The 15,660-nt window shown below is 42.0% G+C and overlaps 1 protein-coding gene across 3 annotated transcripts in view; it reads left to right on the plus strand.

The window, feature by feature from the left end:
• Positions 1 to 15,660, plus strand: part of LOC122809794 (BTG3 associated nuclear protein) — a 1,260,844-nt gene that overhangs the window by 734,753 nt on the left and 510,431 nt on the right. For 2 of the 3 annotated variants that reach the window (XM_044081535.1, XM_044081536.1), the window contains exons 9-10: positions 2,618 to 2,748; positions 10,835 to 10,906. In XM_044081535.1, coding sequence (XP_043937470.1) covers positions 2,618 to 2,748; positions 10,835 to 10,906 — 203 coding nt within the window. The remainder of the gene's footprint in view (positions 1 to 2,617; positions 2,749 to 10,834; positions 10,907 to 15,660) is intronic. The other variant, XM_044081537.1, reaches the window with a different exon arrangement.

The following is a 15,660-nucleotide window of genomic DNA, read 5'->3' on the forward strand; positions in this document are numbered from 1 at the left end:
TGATAGACGTCTTTGAAGCGGTCACCAGAGCCGTAGATGAGGGTAAGGTGGTTCACACAGCCTATCTAGATGTCGCCAAGGCATTTGATACCATCCCCCACTCTGGAATTATAGATAAACTCACTAAACTAGGTATAAATCCCTATGTCACAGGATAGTTTGCCAACTGGCTGACTGACGGAACCCACACTGTGAAAGTAGCAGACTCCAAATCCAACTTCAGACCACTGACAAGTGGAATACCACAGGGTTCAGTCCTGGGTCCTCTCCTGTTTGGTATGTACTTCTCTGAAGTACAGGCTAACACAGAAGGTCTTTATTAACGGTTCGCAGATGACTGCAAACTAGGAGCCATAATCAAATCTCCAAATGATGTGGACATCCTACAAAAGGGCCTCACGGAGACAGATGCCTGGTGTCAAAGCCATGGCTTCAAGCTCAGTGCCAAAAGTGCATTGTCATCCCCTTTGGTAAAAACTCTGTACCCATGAACTACTACATAGGCGGTAGTCTAACACCGAAGGTGTGATAAGAGACCTTGGGACACAGGTGGACAGTAGTCTCTCCTTTGATAATCACATTGCCACAGTAGTCAGGAAATCCTTCTATGTGGCACACCTCATCACAAAGGGATTCTCATCCAGGAAAAAAAGAGGTCATTGTTCCCCTCTACTCGTCACTCATTAGACCCATTATAGAGTACAACACCCCTTTTCGTATGCACTTCACAAGACATCTACAACAGAGAGGATTACCAGCCTCAAACAGATGCCCTACGCAGACCGTCTCAAAAAACTGCAGCTTTACATATTGCCTACTCAGAGGCGATCTGCCTAACATACAAAGCTATGTCAAACCCAGAGCTTTTGGACATGCTCCACTTAAAGAAATCCCAATCCCTCCGAGCTGCACGCTCTAGGGACCTAAACCTTGTCACCACAATAAACAGAACATGCTGGAGGGATAGATTCCTGTCCCAGCGACTTCTCGTACTCTGGAACAAACTACCTATCTATATAAAACAAAGCTCCACATTAGCACTCTTCAAGAAAAATCTTGATGATTGGATGGGAGATAGGAAATTCACCCCGGGGATCACTTCTGTGGCTCTGCTCGACAGTGGCACAGGAAAATAATTTTCTTGGGTGGCGAAAGCCAGGGTACCTATTGGCTAGGCATGTAGGCCCTAGGGCCAATAGCCTAGTACCTACCTATGAACTAGATTGAAAGGTAGGATTTTTAGACTAAATTTACAGATGGGATTGGTTGGTGGCTGTTAGCTGCACATTGCATAGTTTGACAGTAAGTGTCAGTGAAAGGGTACAGGAGAATAAGCCTCCTCCATGGGTGGATGAATCCCCCTAAAAAAGTAATCAAAAATTTTTGGAGCTGTGAGCTTATTTTTCTCAAAATTCAGTTATAAGTAACTTATCCTTTGACATAGAAGAATTAAGCCCCAATGACATCCCACATGAGCATCCAACACTGGTTTGCCCATGCCTTTGGGAGGGGGGGGCTGCACTGGTGACACCTGTAGGAATGCAGGTGCATCACATGCAGCATAAAGAGCCGTTATTGCCCTGCAGTGCAAGCAGTGGACTGCTTTGTTTGCTTGGGAGGTGCATTTCTCAAGGCAACTATAACAGAGCCCACAGGCTGACAAGGGGTGAGGTTAGGACAAGTCTACAGAATCAGTAGACTGGCCTTCTCTCTAATAACTAACTCTCACCTCCAGTGGGGAAGGAATGGACCCAAAGGCTCTTGCCCTAATCGAAGAATGGATGGGTCAGTTAGGTGCAGAAATGGTGCTATTGGGCCAGTTCTGCAGGCCTTTAAAAATGTCACTTATTGAGTGAGTTAGCCTTAAGTGCATAACCATGAATAGGGTAAAGTGGGTTTCAGAAAATTAATAAATGATTCAAATGTTAGTCTGATAAAAGAATGGGTAACCAGAAAGTCATTTGCATTTAGATGTGAGGTACTAGTATATATCAAAATATTTTGTGTTTGTTATATACCCCAGAAGTGAAGACTGCATAGTGTACAACTGCTCCCTTTGTCAAAGGAGTCTGAATTTTGGTTCTTGCATGTCTGTGACATCAAGAATTACATGTATAGTGGCTAATTCTGCTTTATTATACAAGTTGTTGAGTGGCGTGTTCATGGTTTATTGTCTGAAGTCAGTTGAAGGTCAAGGTGGCTGTGTGTATTAAGGCTTGTACGAACTTGTAAGTATTAATTGCCTAGTAACCAAGGAGTCAGCACAAATTTTCCAAGAACTAACGAGATGTATAGTTTGAAAAGTAATGGAAGTATTGAAGTATTTAACTGTGAAAGTTTGCTGTAAGTGCATGTGATAACTATATAAGGCTCCAGACGTATGTCCTATCATCTATAGCATCAACCAGTGGAATTCCTTTTTCACCATACACTTAGAGAGCTTAAAGTAGTATCCTGTTGTAATAAACGTCAACTCCCACATAGTTGCATCCAGGAAGTTAGCCTGGTTATCCAGATTTTAAAGTGGGACTCTTGAAAAAGTTGTTCTTTGCTTTTTAACTGAAAGTAATTTGATACTGTTGAATATAAGAGATCATGCTTCTTAATTATTTTTCAGAGTGTTCACAGAATACTGTTACTGCAGCTACTGATATCCAGCAGACCCAACCTCAGGCTCTTCACTATGCACTAGCCAATGCACAGCAAGTTCAAATCCACCGGATTGGTGAAGATGGGCAAGTTCAAGTAGTATGTTCTTTTACCTGCTATTTAAGTTGAATTGGTCATTAAATTACTTTTTTAAAAGTTCTTTGTTTTGTATGTTTTGCAGTACATTCATGAAAATGTAGTGTAAATAAATGCAAACTTAAAATGTACAGATATAAGTAACTTGGTCAATAATAAGAGCTAACTGAAGCCTGGCTTTATGATGTGGTAGCACACAGCAGTCCATTAATGATTTGGGTCCCCATGTTGTGCATTTAGCAGGTCAGTGCGTGGTGAGGTGTAACCTAGTTCCTAAGTAAATAATCCTCCTTTCTCAGATTAGCATTACTGTGTTGCTGCCATCATGCCTTCTACAGATAACCACTGAACTTCTAGTATGGAAAAATGTCTGTCTCAGTGTAGAAAGAGCAATTTTTCTGAATGCTAAAAGCAAAATAGATTGCAGCAAAAGAAAGATTTTAAAAAAATGAAGCTATTCTAATATATCCCTTTATTTATTTATTTTGTTTTATTTATTTATTTAGCCTCTGGTCTTTATCACCTGAATTCAGTGCTCACTCACCCCCTGATCTCCAGTGGCTCCTTCTTAGGTATCCCCTGCTGTGACCCTTCACAAGATGGTCTTCCGAACTCCTTTGGAAATCGGTTTTGTGGTAGCACAATATTTAACCCCAGGGAGCAAGAGATTCTAAGGGAAGTTGAGAGTGTGAAGCTAAGCGACATAATTCTTGAGGCAGAAGGTTATATTCCCTTGTTTTTGGGAACAGCTAGTCCTTGTGATATCTGGATATTATTGACATCCCTGTTTTAACCTGAGATATATTGTAATGCTCATGGTCTCCACCAATGGTTGGCTTCAGACTTTCATTCACTTCTTCCACAACATCCATGTTGGGTCTGAGGTCACTCCACAGGCTTCAGCTTCCAACATTTGTGCTGCAGGTGCATGATATTCCTCAGCCTTGGAACCCCAGCCTGAGGTCATGGTTGGATGACTGCACCCTCAGGTTTTCTTGACTAAATGGACTTCTAAACCTAAAAGAACAGTCAATCTATCACTGCCTTCTCCTTAATCCTCAGCCACTTTGGCTCAGTGTGAAGCCCAGGACCTCTTGAAAATAGCACAGAAATTTATGATCTTCATGAAATCCAGGGAACCCAGCCACACTCTGACCATTACCCCTGAAGTTTCCCCCTCCAAAAGGTGTAGTGATGTGGCTTTTCAAGAATAATCCATTTCCGCGGGCTCTGAAGACAGAGAATTTTCATACTCTGAGCACCTCCCGCCCAACCTTGTCTTGATTCTGACGTTGATGATACCCTGTCTTCTGCTTCCCCCAAAGGACCTCTCCTTTGGGGATACCCTTTTTAAAATGAAGGAGGCTTTTAATTGGGAACACAAACAATTCTTGCAGGCTCAAGTTCATTATAGGGGACTCCTAAATTTACCATCCCCTGGACCACTGGCTGTCTCCTCCAGTCCATGTAGTGCGTCTTTGAAGACATTTCTTTTCACCCTGACTGTCTACCACCTGCTTCCAGGAAGCTTGATGCTTTTTTATAAATTGATTAACTCTCACAAGTACCTCCTGTATGAACCCTAAAGCTGACACCTCCGTAGTTTCCACATAATCTACTAAAGGTGCATCAAATGGTGCTTCTGGACACCCCTTGCCTACTGATACAGCAAAAGTAGAATATTAGATAGATTTGGCAAAAAGACCTTATATCTCAGCTAACCTATCTATGAGTGAGCCTTAACTGCCAATTAAACATGATAAAGTATCTAGAGTCTTTACAAGACCAAATCATTCCTAAGGCGGACTATTTTTGACAAAGCCGTGTCTAAGGAAATTTAGGAGACTGGTAGAGCAGCCTTAAAGGTCTCTAGACATTTCTTAAAATGTGGGTATAATGCATTAAATGCATCATGCAGAGCTACTGCTACAGGCTCACTCATTTGTAGGCCTGTCTGGCTCTGGACACAACCTCTCTCGTACCAGGTGGGATGCTTCTCTAGACAGAGTTCCTTTTTTTGACCCCCAGCTGAAAAGGCAATCGAGAAGCTAGACAAAAAAGGAAAACAAACTAAGATGATGAAGGAATTCTGTCTTTCTGTTGCACCTAGCTGTAATAGAAATTATCCTTCCAAACCATGCCCCCTACCCCCAGGACAGGGCAGGAGGAGGCTTCTCCAAACTAAGCGATTTAGACAATGTAGGAGGTGGAAACCAGAGCAAACCCCAAGACCACGGATCTCCAAAGAGCCCTCCCATCATAGAGAATCTCAAACCCCTCCTCCTCTACCCACCCCGCTTCACCAACCGTCTGGCAGGCAGACTCTGCTCCTTTATACATCAATGGAAGCTCATCACCAAAGATCAGTGGATACTCCTTTTTAGGAATGCCAAAACCACCAAAAGAGCAGGAAAGCCTCTCATTCATTCATTCATTCATATATTTATTTAACATTTGTTATCCGGGGTGGTCCAACTGGGCATAGCCCTTTTTCAGTGGAGGCCCGGGGAGAAAACCTCCAGTTAAATCATAAGCAAAGATGTAACACTGCAAATACATAAAAGTATTTGCAAGAATATTACAATATAACATCAGTAAGGATAAAATGTTACAGCACATGACAAAAGTTTACAATAAAAAGATAAGGTAAGAAAAAGAAGACTTTTACAAGAAAAGGAAAATGTAAAAAGAAGTAATAGTAAGAATAATACTTGAAGAAAGAATGATAGGGGAACAGATAAGGAAGAAGAAAGAACAGAGAATTGACTGGAGTGTAGCAGAAAGAAGACGACGACCTAGTTAAGGATGGGGTTCAGGTTGGATGATTACAGAGACAAGACCGGGAACTATTTAGGTGTAGTTTAAGTGTTTTTTTAAATTCGTAGACATTAGAGATAACTCTTAGGGGTAATTGGAGTTTGTTCCATTGTAAGGCAACAGAGGAGCTAAAAAGATACTGACCAATTGATTTTTTAGATTTGTAGATTTCTGGGTGGTGTTGATCAGAGCTTCTGAGAGATCGAGAGAGGGTGTAAAAGGAGATAAGAGCAGAGATACTAGGGCAAGTGGAAGGTTTATTCAGGATAGAATGAATAACTATAAGTTGAGAGAATAATAGTTGGTTAAAAAATTGTAGCCAACCAAGTGACTTCAGAGCTAGGCAATGATGAGATTTAAAAGACATGTTAGTGGCAAATCTGGCTACTTTATTGTAGGTAGATTCCAATTTGGAGAGGAGGGAAGACTGTAGATTGGTTAAGATTTGTGAGCCATACCTGCACCTGGAGACTTACAGGATCATAGGAGGTTACTAGGCTAATGGCCCTGGAGCCCTTACAAGCCTAGCCAAGAGTTTATCCCCAAAAAGAAACCACTCTTGAGCCTGTTAAGTTAAACAAGTTTCATTATGTATCAAAATTCAGAATGCTAACATTGTAAAAATTACTCCCCATGATCTTCCAGGATGCCTACATAGCCACCCTAGATCTGAAAGACACTTCCATCCACATCCCTATTGCAGACGGTCACAGAAAATACCTGTTTTGTGGCAGCAGGTTTGCACTACCATTTCTGAGCTGTACCATATGGTTTGTCTGCTAGTCCCCTATTATTCACTAAATGCCTATCTCCACTTATTGCAGAGCCCTAGGTGTGCATATTTACCATACCTGGATGACTGTCTCATTCAGGGAAATCCACAACAGAAACTGTAAACACCATGCAGATCATCATAAACTGCTTCCAAAAGGTAGGTCTCACCTTAAACTTGCACAAGTCCCAGACTCTACCCCTGACTAGGATTGTTTTTTAGGGGGTACTCATAGATTATGTGAGCAAAAAGCCTTCCTCCCCAAGGACAAGATATCTTACCTGACAAACTACCTGACCAGCTTGCTGCCAAAGCAATAAATTTAGCAAGGGAATTTCAAGGACAGGGATCTTGGGTTACATGGCATCCCGCAGTACTCATGATCACCCTAGCAAAGCTGCACATGAGAAAGCTTCAGTGGTTCTTAAAAAGTACTTGGGAACAGCACTCTCAGTCCTTGGGAAACTCTTGTGTCTCTTCTTCCATGTTTAAAAAAGGAGCCACTATGGTGGAAAAACACAATCTTGCAGAATCCAGGAGAAATTTCTCTCGGAGGCAAGTAAAACCATCACCACAGTTCAGATATAGCCTGAGGAGCTTACCTAGGCTCCGTGATCGTGCAGGGCATCTTGGGCACCAGACCAGAGAAAGCTGCATATTAAACCAAAAAAGAAATGTTAGCTGTTTACTTGGCCATAAAAGCTTTTCAACACAATTTGGCCCCAGAAACATTTTAGATTTAGACAGACACATCACAGTAATGTGGTACATAAACAAAAAAAAGGGTACCCTCTACTACCACTTATGCAGTTTCACAGTGAAGATTTGGATGTTAGCACAGGCACAAGAACTGAAACTAACACTTACAGCATCCTACATTCTGGGGCAGAACAATACCCTAGCAGACTCTCTAAGCAGAGATCTTCCAGACCCCAACCAATTGATGCTGACAAGAGAAATATTCCTGGACTTCTTATAGTTGGGAATTCCCCTCAGTCCACCTCTTTGCCGCTCACAAAAATAGACAACTCCAGAGATTCAGCTCCAGAACCCAACAGACAGGGACATGGAAAACTGATGCTTTTCTTCTTCAGATGGACAAACCTGTTCCTGTATACTTTACTGCCTTTATCTCTTTTTCCCAGGATCCTAATAAAAGTCAGGTCAGACAGGGAAAGGATGATTCTCACAGCCCCTTCTGGCTGAGACAACACTGATTCTCCCTCCTGTTGACACTCAGTGAAGGAAGATTCTTCATCCTCCCACAACAGATAGATCATCTCAGTCAGACCAAGGGTTCTGTATTCTGTCCTCATCTGACCTCAGTCAAACTGACAGCATTGAGAATTGGATTTTAACACCAAGAAATGTAAACTACTCCTCTGAAGTGCTAACCATTCTAAAGGAGACAAGGAAGCACACCACCAGATGATCATATGTAGCAAACTGGAAAAGATTCCCCATGTAGTGCCACAGCAGGAACACCAGTCCACCTCAAATGGACATAATTTTAGTTCTGGAATACCTTTCAGGTTTGTTTAGCTATGTTTTTTGCTATCTCAGCTTTCCTTTCGTGTTCCCCACTTATCTACTCCCACCCCCACAGTCCTCTCCCCCCACACTGCTGCAGAGATGTTAAAATTGTCACTGCACTGAAAGACCCTTGCAGAATCAATTCCTCTTGGATTACAAAAGAAAACCCTGAACAAACGCCTGCAATTTAGTTACTTTTTTGACTGTAGCTGGATAACTTTCTAAGTATAGTGTAAAACAAGGTCTAAGCCAACCATAAGTGAGGGTGATTAGAGACAGAAAAGAAGCTGTCCTGTTACAGAAGGTAAAGAAGGTAACAGTGACTCGCACACATCCCATTATATGTCTGTGGCATTGGAATTCAGTTACTTCCTTAGGTCTGGCATGAGTCATACAAAAACATTATGAGAAATAGAAAGGGTTGAGGTAGAACAAGATCATCAAGCCCCATTGGTAGCCATGTTGTGGAAAACAGGCTAAAATTACAAATAATGCACTTAAAGTGGTTTTTCAGGTGTTAAAATATGCCAGGAAACAAAGATAGAGTGGAAAAAAAGATTTTTTTAGTTCTAGGGTGGAGTTTTCCTTTAAAGCTATTCTTGAAAGAGGTCATTCACTTAAGGACCCCCCAGAAGGGGGCCATTTCCTACTTGGGATCTTAGCTATGTGCTAGAAAAACTCACCTTGCCTCCCTTAGAGCCAGCAGCATCTGCTCATCTCCAGATATTCACTTGGAAGGCCACTTTAGCTATCACCTCTGCAAGGTGGGTCTCAGAGCTATAAGCCCTTATGTGCAAAGAGCCTTTCACTGTCTTTCACAGGGATAGGGTAATTCTCAGAATTAACTCATGCTTCATGCCCAAGGTGTTATCAGAACTTTCTTTAAACCAGACTATCCACCTTCCTGTCTTCTTTTCTAATCCACAGAGCAGAGGAAAATAAATCCTGCATTCTCTGAATGTGCATTGCCAAATCAGGTACTCTCTAGACAGGACAAAACCCCAAATGAAGTAGAGCAGTTGCTGGTGGCATTTGCAGAGGGGAAAAAGGACAGACCTGTCTTCAAACAAACCATGTCCATATGGCTAGCCATTTGCTTTAAGTTCTGTTATGCTTACCATGGCAAACCTTAGCTGGCCATGTCAAAGCCCATTCCACCTAGCATAGGAGAGCTAACTCTGCCTTCCTCAAAGGGAAGCATTGCTCAAAGGTGTATGACAGTCACTGAAATAAAAGCAATTACTTCTTCATGAAGCTGCTATGATCAAAATAAGACACTTTCATGTACTCTCCACTTCTCACATGCTTTTGATTGTCTTGTGAGATTTCTGCTTGGTCTTTATAGCTGGTTGCTACCACCACCAACTACACTTAATGCCCCTTCTTGAACACCCTTTTCTGCGTCCATATGGTTTCCTCTGATATGTATCCCCTTTAAATAGTTGTGGAAAAACTAGTCTCCTGAAGACCCTAAAATTAATGATGCACATTTATTTCTTAGGAGGTTTTTCTGTTGCTTATCATTTGCACTGTAGAATCACAGCAAGAGGTTCCTGTGCAGAGTCGGCGTGTTCTTCCTGTCTTCGTGCAAGTTTCTTCCCAGTGCACCGTTTTCCTCGCATATTCCAAAGATATGCAGTAGGTGGATTAGACATCTTGTGTGTGTGTGTGTGTGTCTGTTTGCGCTCACAAGTGTGTAGTGTGGAACTAACATGGTAGGTCTAGCCATCTGGTGGTATAAACCTTGACTGTAGATGACTGTCACTGTTGAAGTGATATTCCGATCCCGTGTGCAAAAATGATCAAAAAAGGGGATGTGGGTGGATGCTATTTTAAACAGTGTCATGGAAAAAGTATGTACCTATGGACTAATTATAATAAAACATTAATTGTAAATTTTGAACTAAACCAGAGGCCTACAACATATTTTTCAGTAAGAGACAGCAGAAAAATATTGTATGCCCTGTGTATTCAGGTTATTGTTTATAACTACAACCCTTTTCTCACTTCCCAATGTACTTTATATTATTTTTTTTTATATTTTTATGTTAAATCAGAAAAAGGATGAAAATTGCTTTGTATACGGATTACGTTAATTCATACACAGTTTGTAGTGTATTACCAAAGACTTTAAAAAAATGTTCAGTATGATTCAGTTTTTTTTCATACTGAGTTTCAGGACAATTTTTTGTTAAAGTTTAAATAATAACCACTAAAAAAATGTCATGTGTTTGAGATGCATTTGTAAGCTCTAATGGGACTACTTGTGCAGTCACCCATTTGTGTAAAAATAAAGCTTCATAAATTGTGTTTAAGCCATGAATTTGCCAGTAAAATTGGTTGCTTCCATATTTGGAATAGTTTATATGGTCTGAGTGTGCAAAGCTGAAAAAATTAGGGGTTTAGAGATGCTGCTGTTTGTGGATGTAAATACTAAGGAGTGAAAATAACAAGAAAGTGAAATAGGTGGGGGTTCCTTTATGCTGAGGTGCTGAGTTTACTAACTGCTGACCTGAGACTGAGAATGCATGTATGCATACATGCATGCATCTATGTTTATATCATGCATATGTTATAAATGTGCATAGTGCACATACATTTACACATATGTCTGTGCAAACACACATGCACACACACTCATCAGGTTGGCCTGTCCATAAGCCATATCTGTATGAGAATATCTGTGCAGATTTTTTAGAAGTTCTTATTAAATGTAAGCTTGCATATGACTACTGAAGGTTCCAGGTTTTCCTGAACAATGTTAATGACTTTGCTTAAGCACCATCTGATTTCATCTATTTGTACAAATGACATTTAATGCCATTATTTAGAAATTAATGATCATGTCATCTTCTTTGCCATCACTCTGCCGATGTGAACTTTCAGCTTTTCAGGAATGATGTACAAATGTTAGTTTTGTGTTCACCTGATGCTTCTTGTATTTCTTTCTTTTTTTTTCACGTGTGGATACCACAGGGACATCTTCACATTGCTCAGGTACCACAGGGGGAACAGGTTCAGATCACACAAGACAGTGAGGTGAGTAGCTAGAGAATTGATTTACCTTCTGCATGTAGTATCCCTTTCATATGTTTTTGATTTCACCTTTCGCAATGGTAATTCTGAATGTTCAGAAAGTTGCAACCTCCTGTCCAGGAATTCTCAAAAGTCTGTTGTAAGCTTCTTCTTCCATGTACTAATGGTATTTGTCTCCTCCTGCTAATAATAGGCATAGTGGTCAGTAACACTTTAAACTAAAGGTATGTTATGGGCCAGATCGTCTGGATGGAAAGATGATGCGTGTTCAGAAGTGTCTTGGAGTCAAGCAGGAAAAAAGATGCTTCAAGCAACTTGGGTATGGTTTCTTTTGTAGTTGCTGGGCATTATCTTTCCTGCCAAATTGTTTAACTTGGATGGAAAGTTAAGAATTATTCAAAAGGAAGGATGAGTGAACAGTGTTATTAGGGTCCTTAATACTGCTTGTGTGTATTTATTGAAAATAATTTACTTTCTTTGTTAGAAAGTTGCACATAAGGTGAATTTATGCCCTGAATGGGTAGACCACAGCCCTTGGAGGAAAAATAAGAGGTTTCAATCTGCCCTTTCTTTCTCCGAAGTTATGTTTTTCTTTGCTTCATTAGAATGTGTTACAAGTCTGTGAGTCAGTATTTATCTGTGCAAGATAATGTTTGTTTGTTACAAAATATTGCTGTTGCCTTAAACAGACTAAAATTTAGGGCAGCTACAGAAGGAGATGGAATGCTGAGCCATAGTAATGTGTCTGTATAGGAAACCTGTCAAAATGTCAACTAAGTGATCCATTCTGTGGTATTGACTTATTCATTACAGTAATGAGCTTTCAGATCTGATGGATGTTACTGGAAAATTGTTATGGTCCCTTTCAGGGAAAAGCCTTCCATGTTTATCTTTTTATTGTTTAAAGTTACTTTCCTATTAAGGAAAGTATTTTTAAGCTTAGGGAAATGTGTTTTTGTTGACAGCCACGTGACTTAAGTGTACTTTTAAACAGAAGAGCACTTATTTTCTTGTCAGTTTAAACGTTGTTAAAACCTATTTAAAACTAATTTTTCTGTGGGGAAAACTATTTGTCAGCCCCAAAAAGTAAATGAAACCGTGTATTAAATTGCATTTTACTGTGTTTTGAGTGGGAAAGTTTACTTTGTTATTTTAGTTTTTTACCGGCCCATGCTGCTTAGCTGCCCAGGGATGGAATCACCATTTTTGGCTTGACCGTGGTACAAACTGCCAGTCTATCGCTGGTTACCACAAAAAGAAAATGTTAACTAAACAACCATTGCCTCCACAGCAGGCTAGTGATTTGTCTCAGCCATGGATGGGTGACAAGGTGATTCCTCAGACCACTCCCTGGATCCTTCTGGTGTTGTCCATGCAGCCACTATGGACCAGATGTTAGCCACATCCTGTGTGGCTGTTAAGGTCCCCTTAGTGGGCAAGAGAGAGCCAGTCTTGTTGGCCTTGGGAGAAGGGACATGGACGATGCCCCTGCTTAACCACAATGTTGTACCCATCCCTGGGGATGCTGTTGCTGCCATTAATAAACCCATTTTCCCTAACTTTCCTGTCAAAGAGAAACAGAAAATCAAAAGTGTTTTTTCATCTGCACCTATTCCTGTGGGCAGGAGTAGTTTATTAGGACTGTCCCAGGGTCAGTAATTGGCTATTGACTGTTTGATACTTTTCCGTTATCGAGGCAACAGTTCTAATCTCGATGATCTCACTGCTGTTATTTTGTAGAGTGGTCCTCCTGACTTTTCTTCATAGTGTTGTGCTGTCCCTCCAAACATGTTTAATTCCGGGGTAAATCATTACGTTGCATTCAGTCAGTAAACAAGACAGTCATAGTTCTTATTGTTTAGAAAATGCACGTTAGTGCAACACATGTTCTTTTAACACAAATTAGATAGAGTAAAGTTTAAAAAGCCTTTATTTCTTGTTTTTGTCACTGATTCTTCAACAAAGAAGTTAAGAGCTATACTATGAGTGAGCGTGACTCTTGTATGTATAACCTACGTCTGAAGAAGAGTATATTTTCTATTTTTCATCTGCACTACACTACTCCGGAAATGGGCAGAAATACTCAGACCAAAAGGTTCTGTCTTCCTCTAAATGCGTTACACATATACATAAACATGTAATGCACTAAATTCATACAAAGATATTAGAATGTAACTTAAAATGTAGTTACATTATTAATTTTAATTCATACAAAGATATTAGAATCTAAGGTAAAATAAAAAGTTGTTAAATTAGCGAGAGCATATTACTCTGAAAATCTTTTATCTGAGAGTGGAGTGATGGTAACGGGTAAATGTGATAGTGTTCAATCTCGCCGTTTGTTCTTACACATGGGTTCGGAGCCGATCCTCGGCTCCGTGTCGGCCGCTTGCAAGCTCTGCATCGAGAAGAAGCTCGAGACAACCTAATACCCACAATCCCCCTCTGCATTTACCTCAGATCTAGTTTGCCGCTGCTGCGTTCGCATCGCTGGGATCTAGCTCGAGCATCTTGAGATAAGATATAACTTTAATTTTGTTATATTTTAGAAAAATTTGTTCTAAAAGTACCTTTTGGTAGACATAGTGTGTGTGTGTGTGTGTGTAGGTAGAATTTCTCGGTACCGTTAAGTTTATTTAACTGGTTAGAGTTTTTCGGGGCCTACCACCCCTTACTTAAATTTGACAACCGGACTGACATATACATCGGATTCGACTTTTTTCTATTGGATTTGTCTCTTATACTGGACTTGACTTTTCTCTTTCCTGTAAGATGTCTGAGAAAATTAAATCAGGCTTTAAACGTTGCCAGTGTGGCCAAAAAATGTCAGTTACTGACAACCATAGTTCCTGTGTCTACTGCCTTGGCCCTCTCCACTTACAAGAGGACTGTTCAATTTGTCACTCTTTTAGTGGGAGGGTCATGACAGATAGGCGCAGGAAACTCATGGACAGGGGGTTATTAAAACCTTCCTTTCAGGAGGCTCTGGATGCTTCAGACCAGGCATCCAAATCCTCGAAGAATCGAAGACGTCGGAGCCCAAGTCATCGGCTCCGAGCTCTTCGAGTAAAGTTAGATCACCGGTTCCACAGACTTCGGGGCCGAGTGTTCAACTGGTGTCAGTTCCTGAGCCTCGAATCTTGGAACCGGTGATGGAGCTCCCTCCCTCGACTCTATTGAGGTCGGCTCCGTCTTCGGTTCCTTCGACCCGTTCTTCTTCTAAGCTCTCCGATGTCGATGTGGATCGTGTGGTGCAGAAGTTATTGGAGCATTCGGCCCTATCCAAACTTATTTCAGTTTCCACCCAGTTGGTGTCGAAACTTGAAGGCCTCCCATTGTCTCCATCCATTCCTCCTCCGAGACCTGTCCAGTCTTTGGAGCCGGAAGAGGTTGATCTTCTGATTGTGGAGCCCTCGGGTCCAGAACCGTCCTTTTCTCGGTCTGTTCCTCTCACCTCGACTCCGTCGGACCCGGTACCGGAGTCTCGGAGCCGACGATCTGTCCTTGGTTCCGGGGCCGAGAGTCGAACCGATGTTTCGGTTCCGACTCTTCCCCTCGGGGCCTCGGCGCGGATCGATTCGGCTCCGTCCTCGGGGTCGATGCCTTCGGTGCCTGTTTCGGGGATTCTTCCCATTTCTTCGGAACCGGGAGATTCTTCGACTCGGGACCCGGGGGCTTTCGATCTAATGAGGAAGGTGTTGTCTACCCAGACAACCACATCAGTAGAAGCAACCTCTCCTCCCCATAAAGGCCGTTATCCTCCTCTGCACCCACGGCCACATCCAAGCGTCGAGCACCGGTGTCTCAGCCACCCCTGGAGGGTGCCCCCTCTTCCTCGGAGGCTTCTTCGGATGCTCCCCACGAAGAAGTCCCTAGGAAAAGATTGTGTAAGAGGAGACACTTAGATTCTCCACAAGAATCCTTGACATCCGATACTGACTTAGATGAGTCAGAAGGGTCCCCTAAGTCACCTTCAGAAGATGTCTCTTTTTCTGACATATTGGAGATCCTGAAACAGAGAGGTGACTGGCAGTCCCTTCCCCCTTCTGAGGATGAGTCAGTCTTGCTGAAGGCATTCGGTGCTCGCCCTTCCTCCTCCTGGGTCACTCCGCCCTTCGATGAATTAATGGAACTTATTGCTCGAAGGGCGTGGGAGGCTCCTGACACAGTGGAACCAGTCCCAAGGAAACCCAATAAGTATATAACTGCACCCCAGGACAAGACTTACTTGACAAAAGGAGTTCCAGTGGATGCTATGGTGGTGGCAGCGGCCACGAAAAAGGAGATGTCGGAATCTTCCTCATCTGTCCATCCCCCTAATAAAGATTCTAGGACTATGGACAGGTATGGGAAGCGCATTTTTAGTTCAGCGGCTTTTTCCATGCGATCCCTGAACTATTTGACCCACTTTACACGACTACAGAGGGATCTAGTCAAAGAGTTGGGAGATACCCTCCAGGGTACTACAGATGCTGCTGTCTCAGAGAAAGTGACAGCGCAACTTAATACCCTTACATCCATTGTGAACTCGTCCATGAGGCTGATCTCTTACGCAGCCGAAGGTTCGAGTAGGGCAGCAGTTTCAGCGATTGCTCTTCGCAGACAATCCTGGATGCGCTTATGTTCATTTGCGGAAGCCTTCAAGTCTTCCTTTACTAACGCCCCATTTGACGGTGCCACTCTTTTGGCCCCAAAGTAAAGGAGACCCTTACCCGGTGTGAGCAGGAGGGAAAGACTCTGTCTGCTGTCGGAGTCCG

This window comes from Protopterus annectens, chromosome 8.part0 (assembly GCF_019279795.1).
Source record: "Protopterus annectens isolate FY-2018-M chromosome 8.part0, PAN1.0, whole genome shotgun sequence".
NCBI lineage: Eukaryota > Metazoa > Chordata > Ceratodontiformes > Protopteridae > Protopterus > Protopterus annectens.